Source organism: Heptranchias perlo, chromosome 24, assembly GCF_035084215.1.
Source record: "Heptranchias perlo isolate sHepPer1 chromosome 24, sHepPer1.hap1, whole genome shotgun sequence".
NCBI classification, from domain to species: domain Eukaryota; kingdom Metazoa; phylum Chordata; class Chondrichthyes; order Hexanchiformes; family Hexanchidae; genus Heptranchias; species Heptranchias perlo.
Window position 1 is genome coordinate 40,860,447 of NC_090348.1, and position 20,248 is coordinate 40,880,694.

The following is a 20,248-nucleotide window of genomic DNA, read 5'->3' on the forward strand; positions in this document are numbered from 1 at the left end:
AGGGAGACATCCTGAAGCTTCCTCATGGCAACCAGGTCATCTGCACAGAGCAATGATTCATGAGAGAGACAATGCAAATTAATGAAGGATTTTAATTACTAACCCAATCATCACTTAAGCAGTTGAGATGTGGATGTAGGTTCTGTTTCCTCCGAAGGTCTCTTGTGTAGATACTGAAAACAGACTAGTAAATAAATAAGTGTGTTAATAACATCAATACAAATATATTGCTGAGAATCTTCTGTAAACTACTGGTTGACTATATTACCATATCACTGTTATACTTTATTATACAATTGAGTTGTTTATCTTTTCCTTTTTCAAAAAAAATCTTTCCTTTTTTCCTCAACAAGATGAGAGATGTTAGTGCAGAGAAATGAAACACTTGGCCAATTTTGTCACCAATCCCAGCTCAGGTACCGTGAGGGTCAGATGCAAAGTAAAGCTCCTTCTACATGGCCCCAAAATGATGCCTCAAATCCAATATCAAAATAGAAGGCCTTCCTGTACCAGTGTGACATTTCCATTTTTCCTACCATCCATTCTTATGACTATTGGGACTGGTAAGCTTCCATAGCGAAAGAACTGCATTTTGTCTACTAAACCTATTCCAACAGAAAGAGTAGATGTTTATCCCCATTGCCTGTGCAGGATTTGAACTGAAATCTCTCAGGTGAAATGACAATTCACTTTATCACCCAGTCCCCACAGTCTATAGCTTTATATCCAATTGGTTAGGTGATGCATTCATAAAACATAAGTGTGCCAACAACTCCATTCCTGCTTATTTTAATCGGACACTTCAGTCTTCCCACGTGTACGTGCTCATGTTTTCAGGACTGCAGTTTTAGGCTACAGTGGATTCTGGAAAATATAGCCTCTGTTTATTCCAACCCCTTTTGTAATAAATGGGAAATAAATTCTTGGAAGATGCAGTGCGCTGAAGGCACTCTGGTAATACTTTGCCTCAGTCACATACAAGCAGCCACATGAACTGTTGGGACAAGCTGGTTCCTACCAGTTAAGTTATGAGCTACTTTCCGATAAGTGGACCTTATACTTAAGTGTTTTTGCAATCCAATAACAGCAACATATAAACTGTTTCACAATGTCGTACACTAAACAAACCGGCACAAAGTATCCCTGAATCCTTGTGCCTTAGGTCAAATAATTTCATACAGTGTTGCACATTTCTGTTTTAAATATCCTTGCAGGGAGGTTTTGCTAGTGCTGTTGGGGAGGGTTTAAACTAGCTTGGCAGGGGGATGGGAACCTGAGTGTCAATTCAGATGGGACAGAATCAGAACTGGAAATGGAAGGCAGAAAATTAGTAAGTGAGTTTGGAAGGCAGAGGAAACAAAAGTTAGATAATGAACAACAAAGGAGTTTGGCAGTGCTTAATGGTATATACCTCGATGCAAGGAATATAGTGAATAAGGCAAATGAGCTGAGGGCACAGATAGACATGTGGCAGTATGATATCTTAGCAATTACAGAAACATGGCTTAAAGAGGGGCAGGAATGGCAGCTCAACATTCCTGGTTACAGGGTTTTCAGGCAAGATAAAGAGGGGGATAAAAAAGGAGGGGAGGTGTTAAAGAAACAAGCTGTGAGGAGGGATGATATGTTAGAAGGATCATCAAATGAGGCCATATGGGTTGAGCTAAGGATCAAAAAAGGGGCAGTCACACTACTGAGAGTGTACTATAGACCCCCAGTCAGAGGGAGATTGCAGAGCAAATATGTTAGGCAAATTTCTGAGAAGTGCAAAAACAATGGATTTGTTAAAGGAAGGTCGTGTCTGACTAACTTGATTGAATTTTTTGAGGAGGTAACAAGGAGGTTCGATGAGGGCAGTGCATTTGATGTAGTTTTGCTTGTGACAAAGTCCCACATGGCAGACTGGTCAAAAAAGTACAAGCCCTTGGGATCCAAGGGAAAGTGGCAAGTTGGATCCAAAATTGACTCAATGGCAGGAAGCAAAGGGTAATGGTCGATGGGTGTTTTTGTGACTGGATGGCTGTTTCCAGTGGGGTTCTACAGGGCTCGGTACTAGGTCCCTTGCTTTTTGTGGTATATATTAATGATTTGGACTTAAATGTAGAGGGCATGATTAAGAAGTTTGCAGATGATACAAATATTGGCTGTGTGGGTGATAGTGAGGAGGAAAGTTGTAGACTGCAGGAAGATATCAATGGACTGGTCAGGTGGGCAGAAAAGTGGCAAATGGAATTCAATCCGGAGAAGTGTGAGGTTGAATTTGGGGAGGGCAAACAAGGCAAGGGAATACACAATAAATGGGAGGATACTGAGAGGTGTAGAGGAAGCAAGGGACCCTGGAGTGCATGTCCACAGATCCCTGAAGGTAGCAGGACAGGTAGATAAGGTGGTTAAGAAGGCATATGGAATTATTTCCTTTATTAGCTGAAGCATAGAATATAAGAGCAGGGAGGTTATGCGAGAACTGTATAAAATACTAGTTAGGCCACAGCTTGAGTAATGCGTACAGTTCTGGTCACCACATTACAGGAGGGACATAATTGCACTAGAGAGGGTACAGAGGAGATTTACGAGGATGTTGCCAGGACTGGAGAATTTTAGCTATGAGGAAAGAATGGACTGGCTGGGGTTGTTTTCTTTGGAACAAAGGAGGCTGAGGGGTGATTTAATTGAATTGTACAAAATTATGAGGGGCCTAGATAGAGTGGATAGGAAGGGCCTATTTCCCTTAGCAGAGAGGTCAATAACCAAGTGGCATAGATTTAAAGTAATTGGTAGAAGGATTAGAGTGGAGCTGAGAAAAAATGTTTTTCACCCCGAGGGTGGTAGGGGTCTGGAACTCACTGCCTGAATAGGTGGTAGAGGCAGAAACCCTCAACTCATTTAAAAAGTACCTGGATATGCATATGAACTGCCATAACCTACAAGGCTACAGATCAAATGCTGGAAAGTGGGATTAGGCTGGTTGGCTCATTTTCAGCCAGCATGGACACGATGGGCTGAATGGCCTCCTTCTGTGCCGTAAATTTTCTATAATTCTAAACAATTTCCTACTCATAATAAAAGAAAGAAAGACTTGGATTTATATAGTGCCTTTCACGATTTCAGGATGTCCCAACGCGCTTTACAGCTAATGAAGTAACTTTCTGAAGTGTAGTCATTGTTGTAATGTAGGAAACGTGGCAGCCAATTTGTATGCAGCAAGGTCCCATGAACAGCAATATGATAATGACCATGTAATCTGTTTTAGTGATGTTGGTTGAGGGATAAATATTGGCCAGGACACTGGGGAGAACTTCCCTGCACTTCTTCAAAATAGTGCCATGGCGGTCTTTTACGTCCACCTGAGAGGCCAGACGGGGCCTCAGTTTAACGTCTCAAAGAATATCAGCGTCCGATTCTCCAAGTTAGTCATCGATGCTTCCACCTCTGGGAATACGATAGAAAACCTGATCTTTGCATGGGTACATCAGTGATAATTTTAGCAACTTTTCAGGGATCAATAAAATGGCCCTTGAGATTCTCGAAGAAAATATGATTAAACTATGTACTGTTTTTCTTGTGTTTGCTTAGAGAAAAAAATATGGAAGTACAAGAAAAAAGCTGTGATGTACAGGAAAAATCTAATCATGTTATGGGAGCACTGGATCATAGCTGGAGTTCGAGCAGTCTCAAGATAATTTCTCCTCAGATTCTTCACCGCCATTAACATGATTGCAGCTTTACATTGATATTACGTGTGGACTTGTCACTGGTTGTAGAACGTAGGAGGCCTTGCCAGGTTGCAACTCAAGATTTCCCCACAAAGTGAGCTCCCAATCTCAGCTCTGTCATCTCTGGGAGACACATGAGGTAAATCTCAAGGGAACAGATCGAAAATTAGAGGTAAGATCATCCTAGGCCACTCTTACACAACTCCTAGTGATCAATTACACAGTATTATTGACAAAAAAATAGTTTGGTTAGGAATGGTGTGTGATTCAAGCGACTTTAGGCATGGTGGAAAAAAGTTTAAATAGTTGGCTATTTGCCTCCCATTGACCCAGATCTATGCATTATTGGAGGGCAGTCAGTGGGTCAACAGTATTCTCTTATATGTTGTAAATTAAGTATTTATGCTTGACATTCAACTTGAATTCCTTTCTGATTGATTCAATGAACCACAGAAGTAAACCAGAGAGGATACGGTACAGCCCTACAATTTGTTGTACCTTCACTTCCAAAAAGCATCTGACAAGGTCCCGCATGAAAGGCTAAATTCAAATCAACGGAGATTCAGGATAAATATTGGGGATGGACAAGAAATGTTCTTGAATGATAGAAACCAGTGGGTATTAGTTAGAGGAGTTATGTCAGGGGGGATTGCTGAGTGGGATACCCAGATATCAGTGTTGGGATTCTTACTGTTTGTAATTCACATCAACAACTTGGATTCAGAAGCTCAGTGCAAATGGTTTGCAGATGATACTAAACTTGGATGGTTAATTGAATCTTAGATGGTAGCTCGGGAACTACAAAATTAGTTGGACAAAGCAAGTAAGTGGGCAGAAAATGTAATATGGACAAGTGCAAAGTACTGCAAATAGGAAGGGAAAAAGTGGGTCCCGTGAGTACTTTGTGGATGGTCTAATTAGCAAAGGATGAAGTTGAAAGAGATCTAGGGGTCTCAATAAACTTGGTGTTTGACACATCTGATCATTGAGGAACAGCAATTCAATGAATAGAATACTGAATAATATAGCTGAAACAGTACAAGTCAGAGGAATGATGCTTAAACTCTGCTCTCTATGTGTCCAGTTCTGGCCACTGGGATAATCAGGCCCTGGAGGGAGTTCAGAGAACAGCCAAGTAGCTGATCTCCAGCATCAGAGGACCGAGATATAAGGAAAGACTGGGCAAACTCAGTCATTCTTGAAAGGAGTCAACTGAGAGATGATCTCACAACAGTACATTAGACAGTAAATGGTAGGGAAAAGGAGATCTGGAAAATTCAAAACTAAACCCCGAGGACAAGGGTACACAGGTTCAAACTAGTGAAAGAGCTGATGTCACGAGGTTCTTGTTACTATACCGAGTGATCAATACATGGCATGTGTAAGGTTTTCAGGTTTCAGTAATCTACACAGAGAAACTTGTTGCATATGGCATTAACATCTAAAACTTTACTTACAAGGAAAACTAATTGATCAATAGACAAGTAGCACTAATAGATTACAGCTTCATTTGGAAGAAAAGATCCACTGCAGAATGGACTTCCATGTGTAGTAGTGGTGAAAAAAAAAGCTGCAAATTAGGACCCTGGAAAACAACTGGACATCACAATAAAAGGACTGTTGGGTCTTTCTGGTTAGAGAAGCTAAGATGGGCCAAATGGCCTTTCGGATTCATATTCATCTTGTGATTCTGCTGACTTGCTTACGACTTTCACAATGGATGGTACTATAACCACAAGTGCAGGTAATTATTTAACTTGTACATGAGATGGCTCTGTTCTAGGGATCCATATCTAAGCTCATTCCTAACTGCCTCAGCTTAGCAATTCCTCTTGCTATTGTTTCATTAACACTTGCCGGGATTACCATATTTGAGAGAGTTTTGAGACCATAACTTTCCAGTACATTTTAAGCATGTTTCAGCCTTTTAGGAACATAAGAAGAACATAGAAACAGGAGTAGGCCATTCAGCCCCTTGAGCCTGTTCCGACATTCAATTAGATCATGGCTGATCTGTATCTTAACTCTACCTACTCGCCTTGGTTCTGTAACCCTTAATACCCTTGCCAAACAAAAATTTATCGATCTCAATTTTGAAATTTTAAATTGACCCGCCAGCCTCCACAGCTTTTTGGGGGAGAGAGTTCCAGATTTCCACTGCCCTTTGTGTGAAGAAGTGCATCCTGACATCACCCCTGAACGGCCTAGCTCTGATTTTAAGGTTACGAGGTAATGTTGATGCTGCACAATCTCATACTTTCTTTGATCTGACCCATTAAAGCAATGAACTGTGAATCTGTTGATTTTTGGCACTGTGGCCAAACGTAGGCGGCTTCCGAGGCCTCAGCGCTGGGTCAGCACTCTGTGAATCGCTGCTGACCACTTCAAACAGTTCTTGGCCTATTTGGTTCCCACATTGGCCAAGCTGCAACACCACGACCGACAAGATCTTTTAATTCATATATTTTTAAATCCTGAGTCCCACTAGTGATACATTTGCGCCCCTGCAAATATCAAATCAACAGCATTCAACATGCAAAGATACCCTACGTTAGGAACAAATCTCCTCAAGAAATGGACTAAAGATGCAACTTGAAATGACTACTGTGAATATACATACTTTGAACGTCTTGGACATTTGTGTATCCATCAGTGCGAGCTTGGCTTCAGAATTTTCCCTGAGAAGACTCCACAATTCTGCTGACCCAGGGTGACCTGGTGGGGAACAACCCAATGGATTAAATGGTGAATAAAAAGAGGCAGATGTCTGGGATCACATACAATTATGGCAATAAATCAGTTAATGATTTGTGAATGTAGCAGAAGCTCAATAAACCCACCCTCGGACATTGGTTTATCAGCACCATTTTGCGTTACACGTACTGCCCATTCTGTAAATGTGATCCTAGTGTGATGGGGCTTCCGCGTTGCATTCTTGGCCTCAGTTTGAACAAACATGTCAACCGAAAAAATCAGCAGAACCAGACCAGCAGCTTCAAAATATCTGACAACTCAGAATTAGCCCTAATTATAATCCTGTGACACGTAGTAAGGGCAGGGTACAAATTTGTAAAGTGGAAGGATGTGGCAAAATTGGGGACATTAGGAACAGGAGTAGGCCATTCAGCCCCTCAGACCTGCACCGCCATTCAATTAGATCATGGGTGATCTACACCTCAACTCTATCTTCTCACTTTTGTTCCATATTATAGAATCATACAGCACAGAAGGAAGCCATTCGGCCCATCATGTCTGTGCTGGCTCTTTGAAAGAGCTATCCAATTAGTCCCACTCCCCTGATCTCTCCCCATAGCCCTGCAAATTTCTCCTTTGAAAGTTACTATTGAATCTGCTTCCACCACCCTTTCAGGTAGTGTATTCCCTGAATACCCTTTACCTAACAAAAATCTATCTCAGTCTTGAAAGCTCCAATTTTCCCAGTATCCACAGCCTTTTAAGGAAGAGGCTTTCAAATTTCTACTATCCTTTGTATGAAAAATTGCTTCCTGATTTCGCCCCTAAATGACCTAGCTTTAATTTTAAGATTATGTCCCCTTGTTCTTGACTCCCCCACCAGAGGAAATAGTTTCTCCGTATATACCCTATCAAATCCTTTTAACATTTTAAACACCTCGACCAGGTCACCCATCAATCTCCTATACTCAAGCCAAGTTTATACAACCTGCCCGCATAATTTAACCCTCTAAACCCTGGTATAACTCTGGTGAATCTGCACTGCATCCCCTCCAAGGTCAATATATCCTTCCTGAGGTGCGGTGCCCAAACTGAATGCAGTACTCCAGATGGGGGCTGACCAAGGATCGATATAACTGCAGCCACACTTCCTCCCCTTTGTATTCCAGCCCCCTTGTGCTGAAGACCAACATTCCATTAGCCTTTCTGATTGCTTTTTGTACCTGTCCACTCGCTTTTAATGATTTGTGTACTTGGAATCCCAAATCTCTTTGCTCCTCTACAGTCCCTAGTTTCTCACCATTTAGAAAATACTCCAATTTATCTTTCGTGGGTCCAAAGAGGATGACCTCACACTTGCCCACATTGAACCCCAGGACATTGCTGCAGGTGTTCCTCAGGGCAGTGTCCTAGGCCCAACCATCTTCAGCTGCTTCATCAATGACCTTCCCTCCATCATAAGATCAGAAATGGGGATGTTCGCTGATGATTGCACAGTGTTCAGTTCCATTCGCAACCCCTCAGATAATGAAGCAGTCCGAGCCCGCATGCAGCAAGACCTGGACAACATCCAGGCTTGGGTTGATAAGTGGCAAGTAACATTCGCGCCAGATAAGTGCCAGGCAATGACCATCTCCAACAAGAGAGAGTCTAACCACCTCCCCTTGACATTCAACGGCATTACCATTGCCGAATCCCCCCCCATCAACATCCTGGGGGTCACCATTGACCAGAAACTTAACTGAACCAGCCATATAAATACTGTGGCTACAAGAGCAGGTCAGAGGCTGGGTATTCTGCGGCGAGTGACTGACTCTCACCTCCTGACTCCCCAAAATCTTTCCACCATCGACAAGGCACAAGTCAGGAGTGTGATGGAATACTCTCCACTTGCCTGGATGAGTGCAGTTCCAACAACACTCAAGAAGCTCGACACCATCCAGGACAAAGTTGCCCACTTGATTGGCACCCCATCCACCACCCTAAACATTCACTCCCTTCACCACTGGTGCACAGTGGCTGCAGTGTGTACCATCCACAGGATGCACTGCAGCAACTCGCCAAGGCTTCTTCGACACCACCTCCCAAACCCGTGAACTCTACCACCTAGAAGGACAAGAGCAGCAGGCACATGGGAACAACAACACCTGCACGTTCCCCTCCAAGTCACACACCATCCCGACTTGGAAATATATCGCCGTTCCTTCATTTTCACTGGGTCAGAATCCTGGAACTCCCTTCCTAAAAACACTGTGAGAGAACCTTCACCACACGGACTGCAGCGGTTCAAGAAGGCGGCTCACCACCACCTTCTCAAGGGCAATTAGGGATGGGCAATAAATGCCGGCCTCGCCAGCCACGCTCACAAACGACGAACGAAAAAAAAAATTTCCAAAGTTTTGCCCAGTCACTTAATCTGTCTATGTCCTTTTGCATCTTCCTGCTCCCAACTGTACCACGTCCTGTTCCTCCTAACTTAGTGTCATTTGCAAACTTGGATATACAACTCTCTATTCCTTCGTCCAAGTCGTTAATAAATATAGTGAAAAGTTGAGGCCCCAAAACAGATCCCTGGGGAAGACCACTTGCACATTCCGCCAATCAGAGTACGTACCCTTTATCCCCACTCTGCCTTCCAATCAATTTCCAAACCAAGTCAAAAGGCTACCTCCAATTCTGTGCGGAATTATGAATGTAGTACTCACTGTTGCTAAAGCTGGTTGTTCATGGTTTTAAAATTGTTCGAACAGTTGTCATGGAGACAGGGCAGTGATCTCCTCACCCAGTTCACAGAGGCTCTTGTTTCCCCAGTTCATGATGGCATTCTTCATGCCTCACCCACAGTTTGTGTTTGTACTCCTCCTGCCCCCTGCCAGTTCGCATTGGCATCTTCTCCCTCTTTCCTTTCAATTCAAGCTGGCAGATGAGCACATCCCACCCCCCACTTCACAATGCCACATTGTTCCCCCTTCCCAGTTCATGCTACTGCCCTTCTCCCTTCAAGCTATGCTGGCTCAGTCCTTCTCCCTCTCCACCCCCGCCCCCCCAGTTCCTGCCCCAACACTCCTCACCTTCTCTTCTCAGTTCATACTGGCACTCTCCCCACCTCCCCCTCCCCCCCCCCCTCCATCACTCCCCTTCCTCACTAGCATCGCTCTCATAGTCACAGAAGAATGGTGCAGATTGACTAGCTTGCTTATTTTTATCCACCTCCATTCATACACCCTTATCTCTGCACTGCGAAGAACTCAACTTCTCCCAGCTTCTACTGGATACTGTTACTCCTCCGAGGGAGGAAATTCTGCAGTGGGCAAAACTATTGCAAGAAATCTTGTCCATCCCCTGGAATAGTAACAGTTTCAGGTGGAAGCTGGGAGCAGCGCTGAGGGGAGGATCCAGGAGTAGTGCTGAGGGGCGGATCCAGGAGTGGTGCTGAGGGGAAGATCCAGGAGTGGCGCTGAGGGGCGGATCCAGGAGTGGCGCTGAGGGGCGGATCCAGGAGTGGTGCCGAGGGGAGGATCCAGGAGTGGTGCCGAGGGGAGGATCCAGGAGTGGTGCCGAGGGGAGGATCCAGGAGTGGTGCCGAGGGGAGGATCCAGGAGTGGTACCGAGGGACGGATCCAGGAGTGGTGCCGAGGGACGGATCCAGGAGTGGTGCCGAGGGGAGGATCCAGGAGTGGTGCTGAGGGACAGATCCTGGAGTGGTGCTAAATTTCATCTACCAACATAGACAGAATGTCATTGACATCAAAATGAAGACTGTGTGTATGATACCTGGATGACTAGCACCAACCATATGGTCTCTGACCCAATTTAGTGTCAATTTGTACTGACTTGTGCTGCATTGTGTGCCGGGGCTCGCACTCACTGGAAAGTACATTTAAAAATGCTTAAACAAACTTCACATGGGCGTTTAGAACTGGCATAGTTCAGCTTCTTTAAATCTTCTGTTTATATGATGAGTTAAAGCATTTCTCACTAGTCTGGTAAGATTTTCATGTTTAAGGCTCCATAAGGGGATTAACATACTCAGTGGCTCAGTTTGGTTTCAGTAAAAAGGACGCAAATCGATCAAACTCAATGCCAGAAGGTGCCTGTCCCTCTCCCTATTCCAGCTTTCTTCTAACATTCCAGTATAATTATAATACACCCGGTACAATTAGAACATCTTCACATCATTGTGTATTCCAGTTCACGTCATTGTGTATTCTAGTCAGTTTAACGCACTGGTATCAAGTTCCTCTCTCTACCCTTTTGATGTAGGTTTTAGATTGTATAGACAGGAGCTTGATACGAACAGGAAGGCTACAGACCTTATGATCCTATAGTGTTTCTTCTATTCTCTCGCACTTGTTCTTTGAATACAACACATGACGCTTATACCGCGCAGAATACAAATTGCAGTGTTCATAGCGCAGATAATAAGTGTGCCTTACAAAACTGGCTTGTGGGTGGACTTGGAACCAGAATCTGGGCTCTGGTAGCAGTGTTGGGGTGCACTGCTACGCTCGACTGCTGGGTCAATGTCTGGAACACTCCCTGCATTAGCACTAGCACAATATGAGGGGGAAATAGTTAATTAACCCCACCACAACATTCCTTAACACGACCCCCTTTCTTACCGTTGTAGCTTATAGATCAGTAATGTCCCCTCATCAATGTTCCATGGTCAGTTTGCTCAGCTTCTATGAAAGTCCAGGCCTTGGACAGATGCTCCTGGTGACTCGAGGCTCTCTGGGCACAGTGATTCAGAATTCCCTTGACTCTTGCTCTGGGCTTTTACAATCTGACACTTCAGGATCCTCCTATGATTGCTCTACGCCTCCTGTGACTGGTGACCTCCCACGTTGACACTCCGAGCTCCCCGTGACCATTGCTCCAGAGCTCCCTGGTGGACAGGAGTTTGAAACAGAATCTGCACTCTGCAAGTGACCAACAGCTCTGCTGCTGACTTTTTTGTTTTTGCTAATTAGCTTAAGTTCTGTAAACAGCAGCTGTGTTACATAGCCAAATTACCTCATTATGTATGCGACATTATGATTTAAGTGTGGTTGTCATCTGATGCATCATTATTGTATAAACCCTGGATGCTTGCATGGGATACAAGTTACAAGTGTGTTAGTTGCATGACGCACCTCTGCTGTTTGGGAGTCGGATCCTCTTGTGCAACGCGCATGAAACCAAGGCCATCAATTTGTTTTGACCAACACCTTTCAGAACAAGCCTAGTTTCTGTCATGTCTATAAAGCCAACTTGTGTGTTACGGTCACGAGCACAGGCCAACGTACAAGAACCAATTCATAGGCCAGCTGATCTTTGAATTTTCGGTTTTCCTTGAGTAGTTGCATAAAGGCTCATTTTGAGTCCCTTCCCATATTTTACTGTGCCACTGACCTCTGTTTTGAATGGTGTCTTCCCAGGAGCCAGAGAGAACATCCCACACCTTTAGACATGATTTAAGGCTGCCCGGGTACCTCTTACTGCTGGCACTATAGCACCTCATTTGGCAGCCACTCAACAGCCATCCTAATATATCCTATCCATCTGAGCAGTGCTTTCCTGACCGTGGCTTCTATGAAAGACTTGAAAAAGAAAGAATTGCATTTATATAGCGCCTTTCACGACTTCAGGACATCCCAAAGAGCTTCTCAGTCAATGAAGTACTTTTGAAGTGTAGTCACTGTTGTAATGTAGGAAACGCAGCAGCCAATTTGCACACAGCAAGGTCCCACAAACAGTAATGAAGTAAATGACCAGATAATCTGTTTTTTAGTGATGTTGGTTGAAGGATAAACATTGGCCAGGACACCAAGGAGAACTCCTCTGCTCTTCTTCGAAATAGTTCCATGGGATCTTTCACGTCCACCTGAGGGGGCAGACGGGGCATCAGCTGAACATCTCATCCAAATGATGGGACATCCGACAGTGCAGCACTCCCTGCACTGAAGTGTCAGCCTAGATTTTGTGCTCAAGTCTCTGGAATGGGACTTGAACCCACAACTTTCTGACTCAGAGATAAGACTGCTACCACTGAGCCCAGGCCGACAGGTGTGACACACTTTTTAAGTCTGATTGTTGCATTATGCATCTCTGCTGTGTAAGGTAAGGGTCCATCTCAGATGACATACATTATGATGCAACTGTGATTACCAGGTGATGTGCCTGTATTGTGTATAGTACAAGTCCTCCCATGTGACATCTACTGTGATACAAGAGTGTGCACGATGCACCTCTGGCACTAAAGATTTATACCATGGCAATTCCAGTTTAAAGATTACATATGTTACAACCACTGGCACACTTTGGAATGTTATGGTTTGTGTTACTTTTCTCAATCTGTTTCTCTGCCATTTTTCTCAATCTGTTTCTCTGCCATTTTTTCTCCTCTTCCCCTTCTCCTGAGGACTTTGATTCCTGGGCTATGGTTCCATCCACACCAGTCACCCTCTAATAACTTCCCAAAGCAGCCATTCTTCATGTGCAAGCCGAGGCGGTGAGTGTCAATGGGTGATTTGAGTACTGAAGGCACCACAGTTGAGCCTGACCCTGTCCTCACCTTAATCCTAGAGTTGGGTGGGGGGATCTCTAGGTAGCAATCAGGAGTAGGAACTTTGGCCAATCTTTCTATCCCTAGTCCAGGGATGTTTAGGCCAATTGTAGCTCCCTGGCTGAGATCAGCACAGACATGCGATTGTACCCAGTATCATCATGTTCTGTATGGCACAGTCACTCACAGTCGTAGCCAGCTGAACTATCGGGGGAAGTTGGAATGGGTTTTAAAACCCTTTTTACCACTTTCCGTTCACCTCGCCATTGGCAGCCGTGACTTCAGCAGCCTGTGACCCCACGCTCTGGAATTCCCTCCCTAAACCCCTTCCACCTCCCTCTCGTCCTTCGACCCTCCTTAAAACCCACCGCTTTGACCAAGATTCCGGTCACCCCACCTAATATCTCCTGGCTCGCCATCCATTTCTGTCTGATTATGCCTAAGTGAAGTGCCTTGGGACATTTCTCTCTGTTAAAAGCTCTATGTAAATGCAAGTTGTTATCGTAGTAGTCATAATGCTGCTGCTAAAATGATTCCCATAATGGTTAATATATTGTTGAATTTGAAGACTGCGTTATTCATACCTCACTGAAATAAACTAGCTTTAAATAACTCAGCTTAATGACTGCTTTGGAAACCTGATTTCCATTGAATTTAACTATTTTTTTTCCTCCTTTTAGTCTGAATTATTGTGGCTCATCACGTATCCGTAGTGCAGAGAGGAATGCTTCTGGTTCTGGGCCTTAGCGACCAACACAGACGGTGTCAAGGATAGCTACACTCAATCCCACCGCTTCTAGGATTTCAGTGGAGTGTAATGGCGGTCGGATAAAATTTGCACACAGTAACACTGCAGCTACTCCCCCCTCACCTACCCCCCCGCCCAACTAGGATTTTAGTAACTGGTCATACTATGAACTCTGAAATACAATGATAGATATTAGCCTGGAATTTCCATTCGGTAGCCGCACTACTGGAAGTGTGGCCCCAGGGTGGGACTTCCAGCGGTCAGTCTGCTCCAGTGCTATTCCTGTCTCAAATCCTACGGGCGGGGTCGTTTGCATGAGGTGGCAGGCATTGCCCTGCGTGGGCACTGGAATTTCAGGGCGTCTCCTTGCCAGTCCAGCCAAAGTGGCTGTGGGTTCAAATTTCACTTCAGAGTATCCCCTTCGTCAATTTGCTGCTTTCCTAACGGCAATTGATTGGTGTTAGGAAATGTTACTGTGGGCCCCACTTACAGCACTTGTACGGCATCTTGCAGGTGTACTTTGTGTTGGTCATGTGTTGGGCGGAATTGATGGGAGTCTGTCATCCTGGCAGTCCTCCGGTGGCCTCCCTCCCCTTTATAAATTTGGACAATGGCCAGAAAAGGAGGGAAACCGGTTCCGCATCAAATTCCGCAGAATTTCTAGGCTTTAGTTTTCCCAAACTTGGGTTGTGCCTGGAGAAGGCATTTTGACCTGCTTAGCACTAGAGCAAAATCGTGCTGGTTTCAGGTCTTGGTTGGAGGAGCTGTTGACTGACTAAGCATATCACACAAGTTGTGAAGTGGGCGATATGAAAGCCCACTGGCTTAAGTGGGATTTACCCTATAGCATATCAGGGTAAATGTGCTGGCTGACGTGTGCCGTTAATCCACGGCACACGTCAGCTGTAAAGGCTTCCAGTCAATCAATAGAGGGGTGATGGTTTGTGATGTACAATGAACCACTGCTCTGTTTTCCATGCGTTACTTGGCAGCTGAGAAAAAAAACAGATGGAAGCTTTTCATCCTTGTCACTGAAGAGTGTATTTCTCTGGCCTGAGGAATGCTGTGATTGCAGGACTGAGGCTGTGGGCAGTGTTTTAAAAAACTACTTTTGAAATAATGGGGCGGAGATAAAAGAATCTGTCTACTCCAGCCCATGTTCTGCCCAACACTGGCAGGGCCAGCTGGAGGGCACACACTCCCATGTAGAGATTTCAGCCCATTGTCGCAAAGGGAAAATTATAGTTTTGAGCAGTGAGTGTTTCTAGAACCAAAACCATTGATAATTCAATTACTTCTCAAACAAGGGAGAATCCCACCAAGTATAACTTAATATGTATATACAGTCACAATGAATTGTGGCCGCGGGAAAAATATAAAAGGATTTCTCATTTACCTCATCGAGGTCTTCTATTTTGAAGACAACGGGGTGAGGGCTTGTAAGATGATTTATTATTTATGAATTTGAGGTGTGCTACACTGAATATATTCTTAAGTTTTATTTAAAACTAAAGATGTTTCCCCGATGAATCTGTCTAGGTGCATAGGTAAAAGCATTGCAGTGAAGGAGGGCGGCGTTACGGAATATGTATCTTTCTCCTCCCTCTTCAATTCTCCTGGTATGCCCTCTATTTACATGTGGTTGCGTCTTTGCCTGTGGGCGCTGTGTATCATATCTTCTCTTACTTTTTTGATTCCTATTTCATTCTGCTGGGATGATGTCAACGGTGTGTTGCCGTGACTGTTGTACTCTCAGTAGAAATGAGAAATGTTTAGGGGAGTTCCTTATTTATACAGGAAGACAGTAACATCTTACAAAATGTGATCAGTGTTTTCAAGGAAACCCATCACCTAACAGAATAAAACCAACACCGGAGGCCAAACAAGGTGCCACTGGCAGGGTCATCGGATAAGTTGCACCCATCACTCAGGGTTTGGATTGATAATATTAATCCCTGGTTACAATGACAGCAGCAAAGCTCTGATAGCTTTCAGAGTAAAGAGGACATCAGTGACACAGATATACTTCATTTATCAAGGCTGTCACTGAGTGAATCCCAGTGGCTTTTTATTGACCTCCTTCTTGGGTACATGACAATGATGGATAATTCAATGTCTTTCTTTTAACTTGAACACAAAGTTCTTGCACATTCAAAATGCAGTTGGATACTAGTTGGTGGGTCAACCGTTGTGCGGTCAGCACAATTAATCCTGATCCGTGGACAGGCTTCCTCAAAATACTGAATCAAACTTCTATGTCCTTCCACGTGATGCAATTCCATAAGAAGCCTTAGCTCGCAAAGCAAGGTGAAACCTTGACATCCTGGATCCACAGCAACAAACAAACCCTGCCTTCCAGCCTGTTATATACCAAGCACTATCAATACCATATACTTCACCAACTTCCTCTCATTGGCCTCCTCAGTCCGACTCCCAAAGGGCATGTCAGCTCAACAGTATTCATTGCTTACTCACCAGGAGCCATATTACCAAATCCAGAGGTAGAACTCCCAATCGGTGAAGTTCACATATCACCACTTAATGCACTAATTGCTGTGCATGATATTTTTACGCAGGTATTAATCCGTTTATTAGAAATGTGCTGTTCGCAGTTTCTACCCCTGGTTGCTGATTAGTCAGTATCGTTTCCACCAGGAGGGTCGGCTGATCGCCGAGATCAGATCCGGCAACGCCTCGATTTTGAAATTCTCATTCTTGTTTTCAAATCTCTCCACGGCCTCACCCCTGTAACCTCCTCCAGCCCTACAACCCTCCGAGATCTCTGCGCTCCTCCAATTCTGGTCTCTTGCACATCCCTGCTTTTCATCGCTCCACTGTTGGCGGCTGTGCCTTCAGCTGCTTCAGCCCGAAGCTCTGCAATTCCCTCCCTAAACCTCTCTGCCTCTCCCTCCTCCTTTAAGATGCTCCTTAAAACTGTCACCTGTCTTAATCTCTCCTTAGTGATAACACTCCTGTGAAACGCCTGTTTTACTATGTTAAAGGCGCTATATAAATGCAAGTTGTTGTTGTTGCTGTTATTGTTTTTTAAAAAATTTGAACAGTTGGTGGGTTCCTTTTAGAAACTTATTGTTCCAAATCCTGAGAGATCATTTCATTTCCATTTCAAAAATAATGTTGCTCCCTTTTTTTGAACAGGATGTATCTTTTTTTTTATTCGTTCATGCGATGTGGGCGTCGCTGGTGAGGCCGGCATTTATTGCCCATCCCTAATTGCCCTCGAGAAGGTGGTGGTGCCCTCCAGTGTACAGGTGTACAGATGATACAGGAAAGTGGGAGGTGTAATTGAATACCAGTCACCCAGCATTCTGCCCGGGATTTGATCCAGTCAGTGGCAGTCAGGCTGGAGGTTGGCAGCACAGCCTTCAAGCTCTGCTTAATAATGCTGAGCTAGTTACCAATGTATAGTGGCGCTGCAGGCATAGCCCCTCGGAGTTCAAACAACGCACTGCGCAAACACTCCCTACAGTTCAAACAACCCACAGTGCTAATACTCCCTACAGATCGGACAACCCACAGTGCGAACACTCCCTACAGATCGGACAACGCACAGTGCTAATACTCCCTACAGATCGGACAACGCACAGTGCGAACACTCCCTACAGATCGGACAACGCACAGTGCGAACACTCCCTACAGATCGGACAACCCACAGTGCGAACACTCCCTACAGATCGGACAACCCACAGTGCGAACACTCCCCACAGATCGGACAACACACAGTGCAAACACTCCCTACAGATCGGCAAAACACCAAGCCCAGTCGACCCTGCAAGGTCCTCCTTACTAACATCTGGGGACTTGTGCCAAAATTGGGAGAGCTGTCCCACAGACTAGTCAAGCAACAGCCTGACATAGCCATACTTACAGAATCATATCTTTCAGCCAACGTCCCAGACTCTTCCATCACCATCCCTGGGTATGTCCTGTCCCACCGGCAGGACAGACCCACCAGAGGTGGCGGTACAGTGATATACAGTCAGGAGGGAGTGGCCCTGGGAGTCCTCAACATTGACTCTGGACCCCATGAAATCTCATGGCATCAGGTCAAACATGGGCAAGGAAACCTCCTGCTGATTACCACCTACCGTCCTCCCTCAGCTGATGAATCAGTCCTCCTCCATGTTGAGCACCACTTGGAGGAAGCACTGAGGGTAGCAAGGGCACAAAATGTACTCTGGGTGGGGGACTTCAATGTCCATCACCAAGAGTGGCTCGGTAGCACCACGACTGACCGAGCTGGCCGAGTCCTGAAGGACATAGCTGCGAAACTGGGCCTGCGGCAGGTGGTGAGCGAACCAACACGAGGGAAAAACTTACTTGACCTTGTCCTCACCAATCTCCCTGTCGCAAATGCATCTGTCCATGACAGTATTGGTAGGAGTGACCACCGCACAGTCCTCGTGGAGATGAAGTCCCGTCTTCGCACTGAGGACACCATCCAACGTGTTGTGTGGCACTACCACCGTGCTAAATGGGATAGATTCAGAACGGATCGAGCAGCTCAAAATTGGGCATCCATGAGGCGCTGTGGGCCATCAGCAGCAGCAGAATTGTATTCCACCACAATCTGTAACCTCATGGCCCGGCATATTCCTCACTCTACCATTACCAACAAGCCAGGGGATCAACCCTGGTTCAATGAGGAGTGTAGAAGAGCATGCCAGGAGCAGCACCAGGCGTACCTAAAAATGAGGTACCAACCTGGTGAAGCTACAACTCAGGACTACATGCATGCTAAACAGCGGAAGCAACATGCTATAGACAGAGCTAAGCGATTCCACAACCAACGGATCAGATCAAAGCTCTGCAGTCCTGCCACATCCGGTCGTGAATGGTGGTGGACAATGAAACAACTAACGGGAGGAGGAGGCTCTGCAAACATCCCCATTCTCAATGATGGCGGAGTCCAGCACGTGAGTGCAAAAGACAAGTCTGAAGTGTTTGCAACCATCTTCAGCCAGAAGTGCCGAGTGGATGATCCATCTCAGTCTCCTCCCGATATCCCCACCATCACGGAAGCCAGTCTTCGGCCAATTCGATTCACTCCACGTGATATCAAGAAACGGCTGAGTGCACTGGATACAGCAAAGGCTATGGGCCCCGACAACATCCCAGCTGTAGTGCTGAAGACTTGTGCTCCAGAACTAGCTGCGCCTCCAGCCAAGCTGTTCCAGTACAGCTACAACACTGGCATCTACCCGACAATGTGGAAAATTGCCCAGGTATGTCCTGTCCACAAAAAGCAGGACAAATCCAATCCGGCCAATTACCGCCCCATCAGTCTACTCTCAATCATCAGCAAAGTGATGGAAGGTGTCGTCGACAGTGCTATCAAGCGGCACTTACTCACCAATAACCTGCTCACCGATGCTCAGTTTGGGTTCCGCCAGGACCACTCGGCTCCAGACATCATTACAGCCTTGGTCCAAACATGGACAAAAGAGCTGAATTCCAGAGGTGAGGTGAGAGTGACTGCCCTTGACATCAAGGCAGCATTTGACCGAGTGTGGCACCAAGGAGCCCTAGTAAAATTGAAGTCCATGGGAATCAGGGGGAAAACTCTCCAGTGGCTGGAGTCATACCTAGCACAAAGGAAGATGGTAGTGGTTGTTGGAGGCCAATCATCTCAGCCCCAGGGCATTGCTGCAGGAGTTCCTCAGGACAGTGTCCTAGGCCCAACCATCTTCAGCTGCTTCATCAATGACCTTCCCTCCATCATAAGGTCAGAAATGGGGATGTTCGCTGATGACTGCACAGTGTTCAGTTCCATTCGCAACCCCTCAGATAATGAAGCAGTCCGAGCCCGCATGCAGCAAGACCTGGACAACATCCAGGCTTGGGCTCATAAGTGGCAAGTAACATTCGCGCCAGATAAGTGCCAGGCAATGACCATCTCCAACAAGAGAAAGTCGAACCACCTCCCCTTGACATTCAACGGCATTACCATCGCCGAATCCCCCACCATCAACATCCTGGGGGTCACCATTGACCAGAAACTGAACTGGACCAGCCATATAAATACTGTGGCTACGAGAGCAGGTCAGAGGCTGGGTGTTCTGCGGCGAGTGACTCACCTCCTGACTCCCCAAAGCCTTTCCACCATCTACAAGGCACAAGTCAGGAGTGTGATGGAATACTCTCCACTTGCCTGGATGAGTGCAGCTCCAACAACACTCAAGAAGCTCGACACCATCCAAGATAAAGCAGCCCGCTTGATTGGCACCCCATCCATCATCCTAAACATTCACTCCCTTCAGCACCGGCGCACTGTGGCTGCAGTGTGTACCATCCACAGGATGCACTGCAGCAACTCGCCAAGGCTTCTTCGACAGCACCTCCCAAACCAGCAACCTCTACCACCTAGAAGGACAAGAGCAGCAGGCACGTGGAACAACACCACCTGCACGTTCCCCTCCAAGTCACACACCATCCCGACTTGGAAATATATCGCCGTTCCTTCATCGTGGCTGGGTCAAAATCCTGGAACTCCCTTCCTAACAGCACTGTGGGAGAACCGTCACCACA

The 20,248-nt window shown here is 45.7% G+C and overlaps 1 protein-coding gene across 2 annotated transcripts in view; it reads right to left on the minus strand.

The window, feature by feature from the left end:
• The window catches only part of LOC137341881 (uncharacterized), a 76,994-nt gene that overhangs the window by 33,224 nt on the left and 23,522 nt on the right, over positions 1-20,248 (minus strand). For both annotated transcript variants that reach the window (XM_068005385.1, XM_068005386.1), the window contains 2 exons: positions 6,334-6,428; positions 104-184 (listed from right to left, as the gene is read on the minus strand). In XM_068005385.1, the coding sequence (XP_067861486.1) occupies positions 104-184; positions 6,334-6,428 (176 nt within the window). The remainder of the gene's footprint in view (positions 1-103; positions 185-6,333; positions 6,429-20,248) is intronic.